The 22538-nt window shown below is 42.9% G+C and overlaps 1 protein-coding gene across 1 annotated transcript in view; it reads left to right on the top strand.

The window, feature by feature from the left end:
* The first annotated feature begins 1063 nt into the window (after positions 1–1063).
* Positions 1064–22538, top strand: part of LOC147621622 (GTP binding protein) — a 50000-nt gene continuing 28525 nt past the window's right edge. Inside the window, exons 1-3 of the mRNA XM_086824413.1 lie at positions 1064–1294; positions 1379–1546; positions 4155–4278. Coding sequence (XP_086680539.1) covers positions 1208–1294; positions 1379–1546; positions 4155–4278 — 379 coding nt within the window. The 5' untranslated portion in view covers positions 1064–1207. The remainder of the gene's footprint in view (positions 1295–1378; positions 1547–4154; positions 4279–22538) is intronic.

The following is a 22538-nucleotide window of genomic DNA, read 5'->3' as shown; positions in this document are numbered from 1 at the left end:
GGCTCCACACTGCTATTAACCAACCCAATCAGCTTATTCTCAACTTGAACCCTCCTAAGAGAGTGATCTTCTTCTAGACTAAGAGTAGAACCAAGAAACTCTACCCATTTTTTTGCAAATAAGACCAATACCCTTTATCCTTTGCCCTTTTTCATCTAAGATCTCCCCAATTACTTCATTACCACTTTTCCCCCTTGCAATCTTAAATTGAAATTTTTTCGGTTTTCTGCTGTTCTTAAATGTTTTCTTTCTAATCCAATTCAATTCCTTTTTACCAACTATCTCCTCCTCATGCTTCAACGCATTATGACATCTAAAGAGTACATAAGCTTCCTCTTCAGTAAGCCCATTAACCTGTCTTTTCTTTTGCAGATACTCCAACTGACCAGTCCAGTTTTTTCTAGCCTGCTTTTTTCCTCAGCTCTTAGCTTCCCTACAGCCCTAATGACCCCTTGCATCTCATTAGCAAATTTTCTCCATGACCCTGTAGCCGTTCCTCTGGCTTTTAGCCTCTTCATGGCTTGATCAGTATATTCAACAAACAGCTTGTCCTTTAACAAAAGGTTATTCACTCTCAGCTTCCTAGTTGGGAACTTCTCCAACACAACACTTCCAAAATCTTCACAATACCAACTCCACTTTAGAGGCATATGATCTGACAATACTGAATTGAAGTCAATAGACACCCTTAAAGTGTGTGGTACCCATGTAGCTTGCTGACTGAAGAATAGTAAATCAATCCTAGAGGAAGAACTCAAGTATTGTAGACTAAAATATGTATGCCCAGGATTATCCCTCCAATCCCCTAAAGACCACCCGTCCACTAAACCCATTTTTCCTCTCAGCTCATAGTGATTGCCTTCTCTCGCCCCTAAACATCACCTCATTCACTCGCTCTCCTTCCTTTCACCTTCTGACACCGCCACTTGTAAAATGTTCCTTATTCATTGGAGGCTATGAAGGTTAAACCTTAAGGTATAAGGTTTAACGTGATGTGCATTACGTTATGCTCAAATAATATATCTAATGCATAATGCACAAAATGCACAAAATAGCTTCGAGTCAATACATGCTCCAAGGGTAGGCAAAAAGTAAACGTCGGATCATAGAGAGGGGTTTTGCTGTGCAGCGCTACCAGAAGTCTCTCGGTTAGCCACTGCCAAGCTCACAAACAAGAGAAAAGAAGGGAGGAGAAGCCTCTCGCAGGATGCCGCCCAAGGCTGCCAAAAGCAAGGAGGCTGCTCCTGAGCGGCCCATTCTGGGTCGCTTCTCCTCTCATCTCAAAATCGGCATCGTAAGAAGGCCAGCTAGCCCCCTCCCCACCTTTCTTTGGCTATATTCACAAATAAGCTGCCTCAAGTCTTCCCTGTTTTTGTAGGTGGGATTGCCAAACGTGGGCAAATCGACCCTCTTCAACACGCTCACCAAGCTCTCGATCCCGGCGGAGAACTTCCCCTTCTGCACCATCGAGCCCAACGAGGCCAGAGTCAATGTCCCCGACGAGCGTTTCGAATGGCTCTCCCAGCTCTACAAGCCCAAAAGCGAGGTACTTCCACATCATCTGATATCGGCTGCATACATGCCCGCTCGTGTGCAAACTGCTTCCTGTGCAGGCTGCTTATTGTGATGTTATTTTCTGTTCCATTATCCTTGAGCATGGCTGCAAATGCGCTCTCATGTGCAAACTGCTTGTTGTTAATACATATGCCTTGTATGAGGTATACACCATGATATTATATTAAGAGGCAAGTTGAAAAAAGCCTTGGACCATTGGAAAGGTTGGTGCATCTGGCAATCAACAGCTTTTCAAACTTCATGTATGGAATGTTTATATGTGTGCCGGCATGTATAGGCATGCACAATATATTGCATAATCCCTTCTTATCAGACAGATAAATGATGATATTCAAGTTTCTCTGAACCCATTTACTTTAAATATCTCATTAATATTTATGCTTAAAATATAGATTGAGTTGCCTCATGAGTTATGCTATCTTCCCTTGAGTACTTTTCGATCTCAGTTGTGGCCTGAATATTCTTTTCAATCTCTTTCATACATGTGCGGATCCATTTTTGTGATCTCCTCAGCATTTAGTTGAATGAGGGTCTGTGAGAGTGCTCCAATTTCTAATCGCTTGAGTTGCATTGTCAATTGGTGGATTCCACTTCTAAGCTTTGGTCGTTTGCTACCATTTTATAGGTGAGAGTCTTTATGATGTGCATTTAGCTAGAGAACCCCTGCAGTACTATCAATATATAATGAATTGGAATACTGGGTTTAATGTCTCAAAGCCATAGGCTTATCAATGTAACCTGGGCATAGGATGGGGTATCCAATGGGGAGGTCCTACTTATTGGAGACTTTATAAATTAGTTAATGGAATCAGCTGAGGGGGATCGATCATCCAGTCTTGGACTAGGACTACTCTGAGCGACAACACACCAGGGCTTGCTGCATGTGGATTTATGTCTCTTAAACGCCCAGCTTGGGGCTGAGCACGAGGGGCTTTAAGGTTATGCAGTGAGCTACAATGAATTGTTTAGGAACAACTGAATGTGGTATGAAAAAAGGTGGCTACTGGAGGGGCTAGGGGGAGCACATTAGTAATAGACCTTTTCACTATACGTTAGCGTGGGTGCCCAAGAAGCAGGATAAAGAATTCAAATGATTATGGACAAATGGGTGGATTTTCATAAAAAATAAATAAATGTGTGCTTGCGCAGTGCATCATTTACTATGTTCACATACTTGCATCACGAGAGTGTTTTGACAGATCCAATATAGTGATGGTTTGCATTTGTTTTTTATTTGCCGTTTCTTATTGGGATAGAGTAGAAAGTAGCGTTTGGAGTAATGTTTTTTCAGTTGGTCTCGAGAGAGATGCAGCAGTTTTGGATGCACCTTCTACATTAAAAGAAAATTGAGAGCCATCTACACCCTACCTAGGTGTAAATGCAGAGGAGAGGAAAGTTTACCCTGTTTGTTATTTCTTGCTCTAAGACCCTGTATGAATTAAATAGTTTTGGTGTGCTCTGGGAGATGCAGGACTCAGGCTGTATGGTTATCACCGAGGAGGGCGCAAGATTCACTTTTTTGGATTGATTTTCGCAGGCAGGAGTGTAAAAAAAAACATTTACTACTAGAATTTCAGAAGCCTTATGATTGAGTAGTCTGTTAGGCTTTTTAGAGGAGTGTTCGGCAGGGATGCCTACTTGTACTCTTTTTTTATCCTAGAAGCCACGAGCTATTTTATGAGAATGGTGGACCTTGGCATTAATGGTCTCTTTTTGCCTATCATGTCACTGCAAGCACTCAACAATGAGTTGTGGAGATGATACAACAGCCTTTTTTGGAGGCTGAATCTTCAGATTTTTGGGGCTGGCCTGAATATTTCTTTCTAGTGGCATGGGTCAGTTGAATTGTGGAGTGTAGATCATGAGGAACTTGACAAGGGTCACCACCACCAGGTGCTAGGTGTACAGGGACTTGATGGCCGTGCAGCAATTTGCACCAGTTAAAGAGAGTATGCAAATGAATATTACTTTGATAGATCTTGGTGATACTAGACTTGGCCTTGAGAGCACATTGTGTATACCTTCATTTGGGTGCTTTTCTCATACATATCTTGCTTCGGGTGCATCATACCTAAGAGTGGATTCAGCATTGCCCATAGGAATGCATGGAGGTTGAGAGGATTTGGCAAAGAAAAGCTGTTTTAGATCATGTAAGCCTCATACTTGCAACAAGGACCGACCCTTGGCATTCAATCAACAAGAGAATTGCATCTAGACACGCCATTTACGCCTTAACAAGGCATTGCAAATTGTTATCTTGGTTAATAGATATTCTTGGAAAAGTGTCCGCGTGGTAGAGTTGGAGGTGACTTGCACGCACCAGTGCTGTTGAGGGCACCTAGACCTTTCACATGAAGTCATTCTTTACATTGTCTTCCATAAGGAACAGATTGAAAGGATCTTCTAGATCTGTAGAGAGGAGACACATGGTGTTCTTTTCTTCCATTTGTTGTCTGGTGTAGACATCTCTATCATCTTAATTATAGCTTTTTTTTCTATCATTCTCTAATATCTTACAGGATTTTTTTGATACTATTGAATGATACCTAATGAAATAAAATGTTTGGTGCATTTTGCAGGTTTCTGCATATTTGGAAGTACATGATATAGCAGGCTTGGTGCGAGGGGCTCACCAAGGACAGGGTTTAGGAAATAGTTTTTTATCGCATATCCGAGCGGTGGATGGCATCTTTCATGTGCTGAGTAAGGCCCAACACTGACTGTTTTCTTAAATATTTTTGAGATCTTGTAGAACTAGGACTCCTTGAAATAAAGCCGACTTTTCGCTAATGTCATTTGCAAGGCACTTTTTGCATTCTTAGCGTCTATTGAGTTCCATAAAGAAAGGGGCATGGACTTCAGAATCTTGTTCTTAACCGGACCTTATGGAGTCCTTGGAGGACATAATTCGTGTCACCATTATTCCTTGATTATCTTTTTAAATATTGTGGTTAATAAAAGTCATTTGTTAGTTATCTCCAGAGTCTAGGTGTCTTAGCTCTAGTGGTGATCTAGTGGCTCAAGTGATACTCTTCTTGGAGCTTGGTTTGGCAAGATAGATATGCAAAGTGGAGGACCAATTGATATGATTCTTTGGTCCTCACGATGAAGGTATGATTCTTGGACCTTGTGGTGAAGTGGTACAACTTGGAGTGTTTGAGGAACTTGTGGTGGTACAAGCATTGAGAACAAAGATTTCTTGCATGAGTGTGAGATGCTTGAGCATGTGCATGCATTGTTGTTGCTTGCTTGAACATACAACCAAGGGACGTTTGGATTTTGGAATAAATTTTTTGTTGACATGTTCATGTGTTGGCTTTCCTTCATTTGCAATATCTATGGGACACAACCACACAGCTTCTTCACCTACATGACCTAGAAGTATTGTATCTATAACAAATCATAACCCTAAATCAGTGGCCGGTCATATAGTGTGCCGTATAGAGGCTGAGCTTCAACCCGCATCTATTGTGTGGCCTCTGGTGACACTGGGAACTCATGGAGAACTCTCGAGGTTGCTTTCACACTTGGTTGCTGCCCAAAGACTTGCTTGAAGTGTTGGAGAACCTTGGGAAAGTGGTGATGTGGTGGTCCTTCGGGACACCCCGGTGCTTGTACTTGAATGCTTTAGTAATATACGATTATCTAAGGGGGGCCGATCGTTTTGGTCTAGTGTGGTGTCTTCTACCTCATTATGTCATTTCTTTTGTTTTATGTCGATTTTGGAATGGTTTATCAGTTTGTCATCTTGTTTTAATCCTTGTGATGAGGAGTATTGTGAGAAGTCAAAGCTGCGATATGTCTATGCACTTGAAGGGGACCACAAGCAATTGGTGGTTGGAGAAGTTTTTCGGTGATGCTCCAACCACGGGAAGATTTCAAGGCAAAGTTCAATGCTCAGCTTTTGCCTCCTAACTCTGAGTAGAGCATCAAGAAGGAGTGGAGTAAGCTTTCTCAAAAGGATACCAAAACCGTCATTGCTTACATCTTGAACTTTTGGATAGTACTTCTACAGGTGACTTCTCTCATGTCACCTCGGAGGCGGAAGTTTTAGTTTGGACTTTCTCCTATCATCAAGAGGAGTGTGGACTTGTAATCAGGTTACTTCTCTCATGTCACCTCGGAGGCGGAAGTTTTAGTTTGGACTTTCTCCTATCATCAAGAGGAGTGTGGACTTGTATCCTAATTGCACTATGTAGCAGTTGACCAACTCTGCCCTTGCTGTCGAGAACTTGCACATTGATTGGTTGCAATGATAGATCGATTCTAGCATTCGCCAGAGGCTGTCTTGCCTCACCAAATTTGTTGACAGCCACCATAGAAGGAATTCTAAGGACTCCAAGAAGCCGGGGGGGCTCACCCAAAGTTTTTTCTTGATTCATCTTTTAAGCGGAAAATTTTATCTTAAGAAGAACTTTGGAGTTAATGATATTATTGCCAAACAAGTTTGAGCGGAGCATCGGGAAGAAGTGGAGTAAGCTCCGAATCTGTCACTACTTACATCTCAAACTTTTGGAGAGTACTTCTATAGGTTACTTCTTTCATGTCATCTCGGAGGATGTGAAGAGGCAGAAGTTTGAGTCCGGACTTTCTCCTATCATGCATAGGAGTGTGGACTTCTATCCTAATTGCACTATGTAGCGGTTGATCAACTCTGCCCTTACCGCTGAGAACTTGCACATTGATTGGTTGCAACAATGACAGATTGATTCTAGTATCTGCCAAAAGGAAGGATAAGACTATCCCGCCTCATCAAATTTGTGGACAGCCACCATAGAAGGATTCTAAGGACTTGAAGAAGCCGGAGGGCTTACTCAAAGTTTCTTCTTGATTCATTTTTTGAGTGGAAATTTTTTTCGCTTAAGAAAAACTTCAGAGGTAATGATTTTATTACCAAACGAGTTTGTCCCATACCTCTTTTGAGATCTTCGTGAAATCCACATGATGAATCAGTTTGTAAGACAACCTGGGCTCGATGATTGCCAGAGCCTTGTCATTTCGATCATTCGAGGTGCGAATCTTCCCCATTCCGTTGCTTGGTTTGCTGGTTGTGCTGTTGACCGCATTCGAGACGCCATCTCTCATCATTAGGAGATGCATCTTAATCTGCCATGTCGGGATGTTGCTTCCATTGAACTTTTCAATGGCTGGATTGCTTCTGTTGGTCTCCATTATACTTGTAGAGACTTCAATTTGAAACCTGATGCTGTAGGTGCTCCTATTTAATGTAGAGGGCTGATTTTTGCAGAAGCCTCAAATTTTTATGAATGTAGGAACATCAATTAGAAGGATTCACCTGAGTTGAGAAAAGCCCCAAATCGGTTTTTGATGTGGCATTGCAAGCACAATCGAGCTGATGGCGGGGAGTTGTTGTAAATCCAATGGGGCGTGCTATGAATGATTCCACCACGTATCCAAGAGATGGAAAAAATAGAGAGAGGGAGAGTGTAGGGTTTAGAGAATTTTGCAGAGGACACACACTGAGTAGGGAATGGGCCCCGCCCCCTTTCAGGAATTTATTCAGAAACAATCCATGGGCTCGAAGCTAGGATCAATACATTAATGAATACAAAAGCAAACAAATATGCCGATGTAGAAACCAATGCCATAGTCGATGTCGAGACACGAGGTCCCATTGCCAAGCACACCACGGGGATGGCCCACAAGATCCCTCACCGGGCTAGTTTCAAATCCATGGAAAATTTGCCCAAAACTTGAGCAAAAGCACAAATTCTCCACAAGTTTGATCTTCCTGCACGAAAGCCAACGTACCCCAAGCTTGTAAATGAGGTACATAAGTGATAAGTGTAGATGATGAAGTTTTTAATGTTCAGCAGTAGATTAGATGCCCAATCCGGAGTAGAAATTGCCCAAAAGGCCGTACAGCTGTAGTTTTAGGCCGTATAGATGTCTACGGACCAGAACAGATCCACGTGGCAGCACAGCAGCAACCAGTCTGCGCAGAACAACAGTGTTGTACAGTTTGAGCACGGCAACAGCCAGTCTGCGCAGAACAGAACAGCAGTGTTGTATAGTTCCGTATGAACTGTACGGGTCCGTACAGTGTACCACTGACTGATGACGTGGCACAGGGTGACATCAGCAATGCTTTGGAACAGCAGCAGGGCGACGATGAAGAATTCCACGCTTCAATTATGATGGGAGGTGTGAGGTTCATGCTTGTTTTATACTTGTGAGGGTCTTGCTTTTTGCCTAAAGGCTAGCTTTGCTTTGTTTTTCTCTTTTTCACTTTTTACAATAAACTATTATTCAAATAAGGTCAACTTTCCCAAGTTTTCGAGCTTTAGGGCCTTGCTTTTGGCCCTAGAGTGCTTTTTGAAAAAAACAACTTTCTCTTCCCAGGGATGCTCTTGGCTTGCGGTCAACTTAGTTAGACTTTTTGCTTTTCTCTGCTTTTCCATGTGCAAATCTTATGGTCCTTGTTCCCATGCCTTCTTCCACTAGTCCAGTGTCCTGGCAAGGGTTCCATCATATGATGAAGTGCTAGGAAGGCCAAATAGTTACATTCCCTCCCTCTTATATCGCAATTGTCCTCAACTGTGGAGTACAAGTGTACCCATATGTTCCAAGTACTAGCCCCATCTGGTGAGCTTGTGCATCTGGACATCCCCATATCTGTGATGTCATCTTCTCGTCGGGCAACATCTCAATGCCTCATCTTTGACCAATGGTTTGTCTTTGATGGTTTTTCTTTATGACCTGTCACATGTGTTAGATAAAAGAAATCCATACTTACCTCTTGCAAAAATTAGCCACAATGTAGTCAGCAAACAGTTATGCATCATTTGTGTCTACTGGGTATTCTTGGTACTGGCCAGGTAGTCTGGAGCCCAGTGGACTATCACATGCCATAAATCGAAGCATTGTCTACGCATCAAAAATAGCATACAAAAGTCAAAGAAATTCAAACACACATTTTTTTGCAATGCACATGTAAAGATCTTCCTGTTCATAGATTGTCTTGTCATTGTCGAGCATCTAGTCTCATCGAAAACTGCTCCTGAGCTATCTAGCTCCCTAGGGAAACCACTTAATCAAATCATAACTACTCATCTGGGCCATCCGACTATCAAATCCAACAGTCGTGTGGGCCATCTGGTCACTATGATCGCTCGACTGTGAAATCCAAGGCATGTGGCACAAAGGCCGCGCAATGGGTCATCTAGCATCATTGCCACCCAAATACAAATCTCACTGCTTGGATCATTTGGTATGTAACCGACCCAAACCAGAGAATGTCCAATTCATCATTACATAAGCAAAATAACGATCAATTACATTCAAATATATATATATATATATATATATACAATGAAAGAGCTAGAGGTACAATCCCTCTCTCTTGAATCTGTCTTGCTCTCAAGACGTCTATGTCTATACTTCAAATATATCTGGACAAACCGCTTCGTCATAGGCCCGAAGTATCTCTGGATACTCCTTGAAGTACTCCTCTGACATCCATTTCGCATCCAGTGGCAAATAATCTTGAATTTCAAGAGGAACTTTCTGACTACTGTCTTTCCTCTTTTTCTCACGGAATGAAACACAATCTGTTCTGGTTGCAAAATCTCTTCTTGCTCTTCCACCTCTGGTGGATCCTCCAATACGGGCTCCTCTAGGAGTGGTCCTGTATATGGTTTCAATAAACTCACATGGAAGGCATTATGTATTCTCCAATGATCTAGAAGGTCCAACCGATAACATGCATCGTTGATCTTCTTTGTAATCTAAAAAGGTCCATAATACCTAGGAGCAAGCTTTGGGTCCTTGTGCTTCTTGGCTTTAGACTTCCTAAGTTTTGCTTTCTCGAATGTCACCAAGACTGAATTTTCTTCTTCAAACGAGACCTTCCCTCTATGCTTATCCGCAGCTTTCTTTTGCTTGGCTTGAGATGTCTCAATAGCCTTTTGAATCTGTGCAAAAGCTGTATCCAAGTCTGACTCTTGAACAAACTCATCCGCATTGAAGATCTCTTCCTTGGTTTTAGGCAGGGGCAACAACAATTGTTTGCCATACATAATCTCAAAAGGAGCTTTGTCTGTAGATGAATGAATGATGTTGTTGTAAGCATACTCAATCAAAGGCAAATACTTCTCCTATTGATCCTTTGCTTCGAGAACATAACACTTTAGCATATCCAAGATAGTGAGGTTTGCAATCTCACTTTGTCCATCAGTTTGAGGATGATAAGCCGAAAATGAATTCAGCTTTGTCCCCATATTGTTGAAAAGAGCTCTTTAAAAGAAACTGGTAGTTCAAGGATCTCTATTGAAACTCGCAGGCGGTGGGCGGTGCCCGGGGGACTAGGGCCTTTGACACACTTGTTGATACCATCAACGCATATTAAAACACTTAAACATGGCCACACCCTTAACACATATCCATCATCACTTTGCATAAAACATAAAGTTGGACAAAACATCCACAAATGCTGAAAATGGAGCTTGCACATGTGACACCACATAGAGGCAGGAATGGGGCGACCCCCCCCCCCCCCCCCCTTGGAGTATTTTATTAACGAAGGAGAATAATATCATGTACAAGCTTTGAGGGCCTTACTCTCCCCACGGGAGATGCCGGATTATCCCTATACAAATGCCATAACACAGCCCAACACAAGGCAACTGAGCCGGAACATAGGTTGTAGAAATGCCGAGCCAACAACATAATCCATATACCTCCGTGTGGGTGTTAATTCTTCCCCAAAAACCACGGGTCTTCATGCAATAAAGCTGGTACAGCAAGTACAACTCTCCATTCAGCCAGTACAACAGGTACAATGGCTGGTACAATCGGTACAGTGGTTGGTACAGTAGGTACAATGGCTGGTACAGTTGGTACGGGGTACAGCGGTTGGTACAGCAGGTACAAGTACAAATGTTGGTACAGCATGTACAGTGACTAGTACAGTAGGTATAGTGGTTGGTACAACAAGTACAAAAGTTGGTATAGTCGGTACAATGGGTGGTACAACAAGTACAAGTACAAGGATTGGTATAGCCAGTACAATGGCTGGTACAGTAGGTACAAAGGCTGGTACAACAAGTACAATGGCTAAAAATCATAATAAATGATTAAATACCCTTGCCTTCAGTATTTCTTCGCGATGGAAGCCTCCAAAACAGTCCCCAACAGCCGGTATTCTTCATGGGCAGCCTTCAAGAGAGAGAGAGAGAGAAAGAGAGTAGCCATCATTAGGGCAGCCTGTAACGGTGGTAGAGGCTAGTGTGCAGCAAGAGAGCCTTCATTAATGAAGAGAGAGGGCTCCAATTTATAGATTTGGGCCTCCCGTGAGCTAAAATGGCAAGAGAAGGCTACAATGACAAGTGGAGAGCCACACAATAGCTGAAGTGACAAGTGTGAGGCCACTTGTCTCACTTCGATCCACTTTCTAACAAGTGTCAGGCCACTTGTCTCACTTTGGTCCACTTTCTTGCCACATGTCCCAATCTAAGAGATGGGTCCTTCCATAAACTTTATCTCTAAAAATATCCCAACTGGTAGACATTCTGTCATAGGCACTTTGCCAACTCTTGGTATCTGCTCAATTCTAGATGTAATGACGCGAACAGAATTTCCATCGGAGTCGGGCCAAAAATAGCAACTCTCCTAAATTTTAGGAGTGTGGTCCTTTGTATTCTAGGATAATCCCCCATTCCCAAAGCTTGTACTTTCCAAATATTTAGACATCCTGGAGTCCACCAGACCCCTTTCATACTGGGAGATGTCCAGGCTGGTGACATCCTCCCCAGCTTCTTAAAAGTTGTCCGCAACTTTAATCCTTCAGTATTTCTTCACGATGGAAGCCTCCAAAACAGTCCCCAACAGTCGGTATTCTTCATGGGCAGCCTTCAAGAGAGAGAGAAAGAGAGTAGCCATCATTAGGGCAGCCTGTAACGGTGGTAGAGGCTAGTGTGTAGCAAGAGAGCCTTCATTAATGAAGAGAGAGGGCTCCAATTTATAGATTTGGGCCTCCCATGAGCTAAAATGGCAAGAGAAGGCTACAATGACAAGTGGAGAGCCACACAATAGCTGAAGTGACAAGTGTGAGGCCACTTGTCTCACTTCGATCCACTTTCTAACAAGTGTCAGGCCACTTGTCTCACTTTGGTCCACTTTCTTGCCACATGTCCCAATCTAAGAGATGGGTCCTTCCATAAACTTTCTCTCTAAAAATATGCCAACTGGTAGACATTTTGTCATAGGCACTTTGCCAACTCTTGCTAAAGGTCAATTCCAGATGTAACGACGCGAACAGAATTTCCATCGGAGTTGGGCTAAAAATAGCAACTCTCCTAAATTTTAGGAGTGTGGTCCTTTGTATTCTAGGATAATCCCCCATTCCCAAAGCTTGTACTTTCCAAATATTTAGACATCCTGGAGTCCACCAGACCCCTTTCATACTGGGAAATGTCCAGGCTTGTGACATCTATTTCCCACAATGGACTTAGGCAATCCATGGTGCTTGAAAATTTGTTGAATAAGCAATCTCGCCATATGCTCTGTGCGAATGGTCTTCTTTACTGGAATGAAGTGGGCTTGCTTATTGAATCTATCAATAATAGTCCATATACCATCATTTCCATTTCGTGACTTTGGTAATCCAAAGATAAAATCCATAGCAATACTCTCCCATGGAACATTCGAAATCGGCAATGGTTGCAATAGTCCTGCTGCTGTTTGTCGATCAAACTTGATCTTTTGACAAACCAAACATTCTCGAACATATTGCTCAATGTCCTTTCTCATGCTAGGCCAATAAAAATAGCTCTCCAAAGCTTGAGTTGTCGTCAAGATTCCTCTATGCCCCATGTAGCGTGGAGCATGGCATTCTTCCATCACATTTGGCCTCAAATCCTTTGTCACACATAACTGGGTTTGTATCATAAGGAAACCCTCCTTGATGACATAGGAGTTCAGTAAATCTCCGTTCTGCAATCTGTTCCAAATATCCTTGAAAGCCTCATTAGTAGCATAAAGATCTATCATCAAAATAAAATCCATATGATAACCCATAGAAACCGCATGGCTCATGGGTCTCTGAGATGATGCATATGCTACCTTGTTGTCTTTTCCATGAGTGTGCATAATTTGGAAATAAAATTGGGCCAAATAATTAGCCCATCTCATATGCTTTTCTGAGATTTTGACATTAAGTATCTAAGACTTTGATGATCTGTCGTGATAACAACTCAACACCCATAAGATAATACTTTCAAATCTTCAATGCATGAATGATAGCCATCAACTCTTTCTCATACATGGGTGTAGTCTTTTCGACTCCTTGAAGTGTCACGTGCACACCCGTCAGGTGTACAGTGACATGGCATCATATTAGCATCATAGATATCATCAGGCATTTAGTCATGATTTATTCAGGCATATATGAGGGTGTTTTATCACCAAAATCAGCATGACATCATTTAGTGACCAGCCAACTGGCATTTATGGCATTTATGCCCAGTCGTGGACATTCAGTAGCTGGCCGACCAGCAGCCCTCACTCATATAAATAGAAGAGCCTCTCCATTCAGCATAGCAAGCTCATCATAACAGCATTCAGCAGTGTGTTCTCCAACGCATCTCCTCCAGGAAGCTTTGGGAGCAGCATATCCAGCCAACGCATCAGCATAATCAGCAACGCATCATCATCAGCATCATCTTCAGCAAACGCATTCAGTTCAGCCCATCAGATCTGCAAACGCATGGAGCATCCACCTTCCCGTGTTGGAGAGCATCTGCGTTTCATCATCAGGTCAGCATAGCATCTGTTCCAAAGCATCCCCTTCAGCGTTTCCTTCCCAGGAGACAAGGGAAAGATAGTGGACAGCAGTTCATTCAGCTTATTCAGCATATTCAGCATATAGGCAGCATATTCAGCAGTATAGATCCATTTGGATCTCATTGTAACTGCATTCATCATCTAATATAGCTGCATTGCATTGACACATATTTGTCTATCTCTTAAACATCATTAAGTGCAGTTTAGTTAGACTAAGGTTGTGATTACTACGGTCTTAAGCTCTCACATGTCACATGAAGTCTTCGACTTACATAGGCCACAGCATGGCCCTCTTGGTTCAAGACTGCTCCAATGCAATCTCTTGAGGCATCACATTCAACCGCAAAAGGCTTTGACAAATTTGGAATAATCAACACCGGTCCTTTGCTAGCATAAAATTTCAATGCTTCAAAGGATTCTTTTTCAGCTTTGGTCCATCGAAAATCCCACGGCTTTCTTTGTCAAATCATGCAATGGACTAGCCACCATTGCAACCCACTTGATGAACTTCCTGTGATAAGAGCATAAGCCAAGGAAACTTCGAACTACATCCACACTATGAAAGAAAGAGCATCACAGGTTGTAGGCCCAAAGCACAAACTGTAGAAGGCTGGAAACAGTTGATTATTGCTGAAAATGAGCACGAGGGAAGCCCGTAGGTGCTTACAAGTATAAGAGATTGTTGCTATAGCTAATGACCTCCAACAGATATGCAAGAATGAGATGAAAAGTGAGGGGAAGGGTGAGCACCCTTATATATCCCTCTAGATAATTGGTCGGCCAGCTGTCCAGTAGCATAAAATGCTATAAAAATGCCTGAATAATATTTACTAAATATGCCAATGTAGGGTCTCATAAAATGACCAAAACAAGCATGAAAAGGTGTATGTAGACCCTCTGGAGATGATATATTCCAACACCTCCTCTTCAGCGCCAGAGGGGCGGTCCAATACCAGCATGTTGAAGAAACACCTCCAAAGTAGCTCTCGGAAGTGGTTTGGTGAAGAGATCAGCCAGATTGTCCTTCGTAGAACAATAGGCCAGTCGAAGAAGTTCCAACTCAATCGAGTCATGTACAAAATGATAATGCACCTCAATATGCTTGGATCGTCCTCGTATCATAGGATTCTGAGCTAGAGCAATAGCACTATGAGAATCCGAGAAGATGCTAACTGGAGAAGTGTCGGCACAACACAAATGCTCCAGAATCTGATGAATCCAAAGTGCCTTGGTAGGCCTAGGAGGCCGTGGGGTAGAATTTGGAGAAGAAACAACTATAGAGAAATCTTTGGAAGCCATGTCTGCTGATAGATAATCCTCCTCTGACTCAGGTAGTCCGTTGACAACCTGCTAAGCACCACAGCTGCAGCAGTGCGTAAGAGTGTGGAGAAGAAACGGCAGCAAAGAAATGTCCGAGAGCCTGTCCTTTGACAATGAATCTCCTATGAAGCAAGAGGGATGTAAAAAAAAAATAGCCGCCTCTCATCAAGAGGAGAGAAAGAAGAAGGGGAGGGAGGGTGGGAAAAGAGAAATAGAGAAAGCAAATCTATGAGGAACCCTGTCCTGAGCACCTAGAAGAGAGCTTCAGTCTCCTAATTCAAAAACGTAACAGTCCCAGGCTACAGATGCAAAAAATGCAGCCAAAATGCAAAAACCGATTCCTAGAAACCCTTGCTCCTAGAGAGAAAACGCAGCACTTTCTTGCCTGTAGATCATCGTTTGGCTCTGATACCATGAAAGAAAGAGCATCACAGGTTGTAGGCCCAAAGCACAAACTGTAGAAGGGTGGAAATAGTTGATTATTGCTGAAAATGAGCACGAGGGAAGCCCGTAGGTGCTTACAAGCATAAGAGACTGTTGCTACAACCAATGACCTCCAGCAGATATGCAAGAATGAGATGAAAAGTGAGGGGAAGGGTGAGCACCCTTATATATCCCTCTAGATAAGTGGTTGGCTGTCACCAGGAGGTGAAGCTTTTTGCAGTTGTTTTCCTTATTTACATTTCTTTATAAATATATATATTTTTCTTTTCTTTCTCTTTGGTTGCTGTTGCTTTCCCCCGGGATCTCTTGGAAGGGCTTGGGCCATTGCAATGTCAGAATGGGTCAGCCAGTGGGACTTTGGACCAATGGTTGGCTAAGCTTGAGACCTGCACTGAAAGATGAATGACAGTGTCCAGGACATGGGCATTGAAAGATGAATGACAGTGTCCAGGACATGGCCACTGAATGAGGGTATAGGCCAGTTTACACTAGTAAGTGGCCGCCACCGAAATGTGAATGTATCTTGAATTCTAAGCAAATTCTGAAGTGACCATAGTGGTCAAAGATGGTCAGGAGACCAGAAGGAATGCAGATGACATCATCCCTAAAATCTAGGGAACTGCTATTTTTGGCAGTGTCGGAATTGAAAAGTGTTCGCGTCAGTTTGTGCGGAATGTCAAGGGGACCAAAAGCTGACAAAGGACTATTGTGAGAATGTGAACCAGTCAGGAGATTTTTAGCCTGGAAGATTGCATGTGGAAAAGGCTTAAAAATGTGCCAAGTGTCAAATTTTGGTACATTTTCCTCATTGAGAAGAGGGAAGCGTGGGAAATTGGGGAAGGAGGCTCAATTTGCAGCCATCGTGGTGTTTTGTTGCAGGAAAACCAGCTATTGTGGTGCACTCCCTTGCTCTACAACTCAGGAATTGAGGGTTGAGCTTGCTCCCCACAGCCTCTCTCTCTCTTTCTCTCTCTTGCAGACTATGGAAATGCTCTCATCCGATAAAATCAGGTACAATTGTGTGAATTTCATGCTTATATGCAAAGGCTAGTTGCCTCCTTGAATAGGAACAGGTGTAGTTGGTTCCTACACCAAAGCAGGGACAGAAGAGGGTAATAACCTCTTCAAAACAATGCTGTTTCAACACTGTTTAGGTGCTGTTTTTGGGCTGTTATGTTGCCCGGTTGATGCCAAAATGCAGTAGGACTTTGTTAAAGCTCTCCAGGACAGTACAAGGGTTATTTTGGGCTGAAAACAGAGCTGAAAACAGGCCTGTGCAGAAAATTACAGCAAGCTGAATTGTGATGTTTTGGACTCCATTGGGCAGCTTGATGCCTATGGAAGTGTGCCTGTCAGTTGGGATTCATTCTGAGATGTTATGGAACGGTTTTACTGCAGTTATGCTGGCAAATTTCTCCTAGAATTTGTAAAATTCAGCTGATGCAAGTAGAGTGCTTTGTTGCACTTGTGCTTTGTAATTTCCAACCTTTTAACAATAAAGAAATACCGCAAGGGGCGCCGGACTTCGGGGCCAATGTGTTGTTGAGCGAGGGAGCGAGGATTCTGTGAATGTGTGTCTCAGTAAGTCCAGGTTATTTGTGAATGAATTACCGCTTTATGTGTCCATAGACCGGTTTTATGGTTCCATTGCCGGGATAGGGTCCTCTTTTCTGCAAGAGCCCGGACACGGATTGGATTGGGTGAACAGGAGACACACATAGTGAGGTACAACTGATTACAGGTGAGAAAGAGTACGGTCTCTTTCTTTGGATACAGGTTCCCTTAAACTTTCAGTTGACAGTATGACAGACAAAGGGAAAGGCAAGCTCCCTGCCGAGGAGAGTTCCTCTTCTACTCGCAGACAGCATATAGAGGTGACAGGTGCCCAGGTGTCAGCCTCTGCTCGGATGGAGCCAGTAGTACAGCCAGTCTTGTTAGAGGAAGAACAGGAACAAGAGGATTTATTTCATGCGCAACTCCTGAGCATGGTTGGTACCTTTGAACAGTTGGTGAAGAATCCCAGGATGAAGAGGTATTTGCAGTCAAGGACAGGGGATTCCCAGGCTGAATCATCTCAGCATGCAGTTGACAGGGCACAGGAACAGATGCCAAGGATGCCACAGCATGTAGAGCAGACACCAGCAGTGGCAGCTGATCCAGTGCAGCATGTTACACAGGCACAGGTACATGCATTTAATGGCCAGGAAAGTAATGTGCAAAGGGTCATGCCGACCATTCCTCCATTCGTTGCTTTCCAGCCCGGCTATTTTGGTGGTGGGTCTGTTTTCCAGGCCATGGCTAGACCGCCCACAGGATTGATGTCAAGAGGGTCACCAGGAATGATGCCTATGGAAGCTGTGAACCCTCTTTATGCCAATATAGGTATGCAGCCCGGATTTCAAACTTATTTTAGTCCAGTTTTGGGGCCTGCAGCGCCTGTCAGTGTGGCTGAATTTTCTCAACCTAGTGGACAAAGAGCAGTAAGGACTGATGCAGAAAAGGTGCAAAAGGATTACAAAGAAGGAGGTGAAGCAGTAAAGTTTGAGACTTTCAGTGGGATGCAGGACAAATTGAAAGCGCTGACTTTCATTCAGCAGTTTGATGCAGCATACACTGGGGGTAACTTTACAGAGTCTTCTAAGGTACGGAAGGCTGCTACTTTCTTGAAAGGTAATGCATTGCAGTGGTGGACCTCACTGTTGATGCAAGGACAAGCACCTGCTACATGGGTTCAGTTTAAACAGCAGTTCTCTTTTGCCTGGCTTACAAATACTTTTGAAGTGGATGTTATAACAGCATGGCACAAACTTGATGCAGCCAACTGTGTAAATTTGGAAGAGTATAATAAGAAGTTTTGGGATGCACTCTTGCCAGTAACCTCTTACAGGACAGTGCCATTGTCAGAGCAAATAGAAAAGTATTGCTGTGGTTTGCCCAAAGAAATCAGGGATTATTGCATTAAGACCAATGTTTCTAATATGACTCAGCTCATTGAGAATGCAAATATGGCTAATGCATTGTTACAGGGAGGTTCACGTGGCTTTAAGAACACAGTGAACAAGGAACCTCAGGGCAAACAGGAACCACTTGTGAAGAGGGATTTCCCACCTAGACCATTCTATAGAAAGAAGCCATTTGAGAAGAAGACTTGGCCGTCACAACCTCAGAAAAGTGTTGGTCAAGGCAAAGGACAGAAGAGGCCACTCTATGGCAAGTCATTTGAAGAGAGAAAGGCATTGATGCAAGCTGGGAAATGTTTCATCTGTGAACAGAAAGGGCATATGGTTGCAAAATGCCCACAACAGCCAACAAAAGATGCCGAGGATAAAGAAGGGACACTCAAGAAGAAGACAATGCCGAGTGCAGGATTGGTACCTGACATGGTTGGTGACCAGCCATGTGATAATGCTACAGAATTGTGCAGAGCATGGGGTAAAATCAGAGATGCTACAGTGCTGATTTTCTTTGACCCTGGTGCTCGAGCCAACTTTATTTCATCGGCATTGGCAGCCAAGTTGGGAATTCGTGCTGAAGACATGGGACCAATTGGACAGGCTGATTTGGCATGCCCTGGGCATTCAGTTCCTGTCACTCCTATACTTGGCAAACTTCGCATGCATATACAGAGTTATGTGGACACAGAGGAGTTTCTTATCATGCCCTTGGAAGGATGTGATGTCTTGTTGGGAATTCCATGGTGTCATAGGAAACATGCAGTGTTGGATGCTTTCAACAAGAAAATCACAATTGTACATAGGGACAAGACTCATGTTTTGGATGTGAAGCTGAAAGGAGAGTCTGTCCCAGTCATTTCTGCTTCTGCTATAACTTCAGTAATGAAAAATCATCTTTCTGCGTACTTGGTTTTTGCAAAGCAAGTGAATGAAGTTGAAACTGATTTGTCTACACTAGACGAAGATAGAAAAGCTTTCTTGGATACGTTCAGAGACTGCTTTTCAGAGTCTTTACCAGGAAAGTTACCCCCTGAGAGGCCAGAGGATCATGCCATAGATCTTATTCCAGGGTCTAGTCGGCCCAATAGGCCACCGTACAGGGTTAGTGCCGCCCAGCAGAAAGAGATTATGACACAGGTTAATGAGCTGTTAGAGAAGGGACTAATTCAGCCCAGTAGTTCCCCGTTTTGTTCACCTGTGTTACTGGTACAAAAGAAAGACGGTTCATGGCGAATGTGTATTGACTACAGAGCCTTGAACAAGAACACGATCAAGAATAGATTTCCAATTCCGCGCATAGATGATATTCTTGACCGTTTGCAAGGAGCAGAAATGTTTAGCAGGATAGATTTGAAGAGTGGATACCATCAGATTAGAATCAGACCCGAGGATGTGCACAAGACCGCGTTTCGCACTACATTTGGTCTCTATGAATTCTTAGTCATGCCTTTTGGATTGACAAATGCTCCTGCCACATTTAACAGAATGATGGACAGAATTTTCCGTCCTTACAGAAGCTTTGTGGGCACATTCTTTGATGACATGATAGTCTATTCAAAGAGTGAAGAGGAGCACAGAGACCATCTGACAGCAGTCTTTAATGAGCTGAAACATAACAGATTGCTCATTAATGGCAAGAAGAGTGAATTCTTTCTGAAAGAAATTCACTTCCTTGGGCACATTGTATCAAAGGATGGTGTCACAATGGATCCTGCTAAGATTGAAGCAATCGTTTCATGGCCAGATTTACAAACTGTGCATGATGTTCGCAGTTTTCTTGGCCTATGCTCTTACTACCGCAGATTTGTAAGGCATTTTGCAGAGATTGCTTCACCGTTACATGCGCTTGAAAAGAAGGCCATTAAATGGCAATGGACAGATAAAGAGAAATCAGCATTTAGATGCCTGAAACAGAAAATGACTACAGATCCTGTGTTGACATTGCCAGATTTGTCTAAATCATTTGTTGTGCAGTGTGATGCATGTGGGAACAGCATTGGTGCTGTCTTGATGCAGAATGGCCGAGTCGTGGCATATGAGAGTAGAATACTCTCTGACACTGAGAAGAACTATCAGATTTATGAGAAAGAGCTGGTAGCTGTGATCCATGCACTTACCAGTTGGAAACACTATTTGCTTGGTGCTGATTTTGTTGTGCAAACGGATCATCAGACGCTCAGATACTTTCTCACACAGGCAAAGTTGTCAGAGAAACACATGCGCTGGGCAAATTTTCTGTCAATGTTCCATTTTCAGATAGTGCATGTAGAAGGCAAGAAGAATGTGGTTGCAGATGCATTGTCTCGCAAACCACAAGTGTCAGTTGTTTCTATTTCTTATCACCAGGAATTGGATGATATGAAAGAATAGTATGCCAGTGATGAAGATTTTTCCAGAATCTATGAACAGCTAATGAATAATCAACATCATGATCACTATGTTCTGAAAGACGGCTTTCTCATGATGCATGGAAAGCTATGTGTGACTAAGCAGTTAAGGCCGAAAGTAATGCTAGAAAGTCACGCTCCACCGTATGCTGGACATCGAGGCATTGATGCTACAGTGAAAGCGGTTGAGACTTTCTTTTATTGGCCAGCTTTGAGACGTGATCTTGATGCTTATGTCAGATCTTGCCTAGTATGCTAGAAGGTCAAGTTTGATAGACAGAAGGCACCTGGGTTATTGCAACCACTGCCTATTCCAGAGAGACCATGGGAAAGTATTGCCATGGACTTCATTTTTGATCTTCCAAGGACAACGACAGGGAATGATGGAATCTGGACTATAATATGTAGATTCAGTAAGCAGGCACACTTCATTCCTGTTAGAAAGAAGATAAAACCCGAGCACATGGTCAAGATTTTCATGCAGAATATCTTTAAATACCATGGTATGCCACAGTCTATAGTCAGTGATAGAGACCCAAGGATGACTAGCTTGTTTTGGAAAGCATTGTTTGAGAATATGGGCACGACCTTGATATTCTCATCTTCCTTTCATCCTCAAACTGATGGGCAGTCTGAAGAGGCTAACTCTACTGTCTTGGATCTGCTGAAATGTTATGTGTCAGAACATAAGGCAGCTTGGGAGCATTATTTGCCATTAGTAGAGTATGCTTACAACAATACAGTGCATTCCTCTACTGGCAAGGCGCCTTTTGAAATTGTTGAAGGTGGCCAGAAAGTACCTCCCATTCTGCAGACAAAGGATAAGATATTTGAAGCAGATCGGTATGTTGAGGGATGGCAAGAAGCGTATAAGAAGGTCAAATATGCCTTGGAAAAGTCACAAGCTAAGCAGAAAAGAGCTGCTGACATGCATCGTCGAGAGCTCTTGTTTAAAGAGAATGACTGGGTCTTATTGCGTTTTGAAAAGGCACGACTGAGAAAAAGAAAGGGCAAGGAACGTCTGTTTCCTAAGCTGAGTATGCGATATTATGGTCCTTTCCAAGTCTCAGAGAAGATAAGTGATGTAGCATACAGGCTGAAATTGCCAGAAACTTGGAAGATACATAATGCATTTCATGTGAGCCTTTTGAGGCCTTTTATTGGCAATGTGCCAGAAGATATGGTGCCAGAGGAACAGCCTGAAGTGGAGGAATTGGATGAAATTCTGGTTCCTGAGCAGATTCTGGCCCATAAAGACAGAAAAGTGAAAGGACAAGTTGCAAGAAGATACTTGGTGAAATTCAGAAATTATTCACCAATGGATGCTAAATGGATGGATGAGGTTGAACTAGCTGATTCACCTCAGTTGATGCAACTTTACAAGGAAGCCTTCCTGTTAGAACCTGCAGTGGCTTAATATGCTTTTTGAAGCTGAATTCTGAATGACTTGTACATTTGTATTATATGTTTGGCAATGTACAGTTTTGACATTTGTTGTCAATGACTTAATCAATGAATGAACTTTCAGTGCTTTGAAGTTGTATCTGTTACGCTTCAAATGAATGATTTACATGTTGTGACACTAATAGTACAAGATATATGCTATCGCCCTGTGTTGCATCCGGAAACATGTATTTGAAAGGCTTGAACCTGCGATGGCACAAATGGTAGTGGGGAATTCCTATCATCGCCCCGTGTCATCCGTTGGCAGGAGATACATATGTCACCAGGAGGTGAAACTTTTTGCAGTTGTTTTCCTTATTTACATTTCTTTATAAATATATATATTTTTCTTTTCTTTCTCTTTGGTTGCTGTTGCTTTCCCCCGGGATCTCTTGGAAGGGCTTGGGCCATTGCAATGTCAGAATGGGTCAGCCAGTGGGACTTTGGACCAATGGTTGGCTAAGCCTGAGACCTGCACTGAAAGATGAATGACAGTGTCCAGGACATGGGCACTGAAAGATGAATGTCAGTGTCCAGGACATGGCCACTGAATGAGGGTATAGGCCAGTTTACACTAGTAAGTGGCCGCCACCGAAATGTGAATGTATCTTGA

Source organism: Cibotium barometz, chromosome 30 (genome assembly GCF_041138505.1).
Source record: "Cibotium barometz isolate CiBa-2024 chromosome 30, ASM4113850v1, whole genome shotgun sequence".
NCBI lineage: Eukaryota > Viridiplantae > Streptophyta > Polypodiopsida > Cyatheales > Cibotiaceae > Cibotium > Cibotium barometz.
Note: the sequence above shows the minus strand (reverse complement) of the source record. Positions and strands in the feature narration are given on the sequence as shown.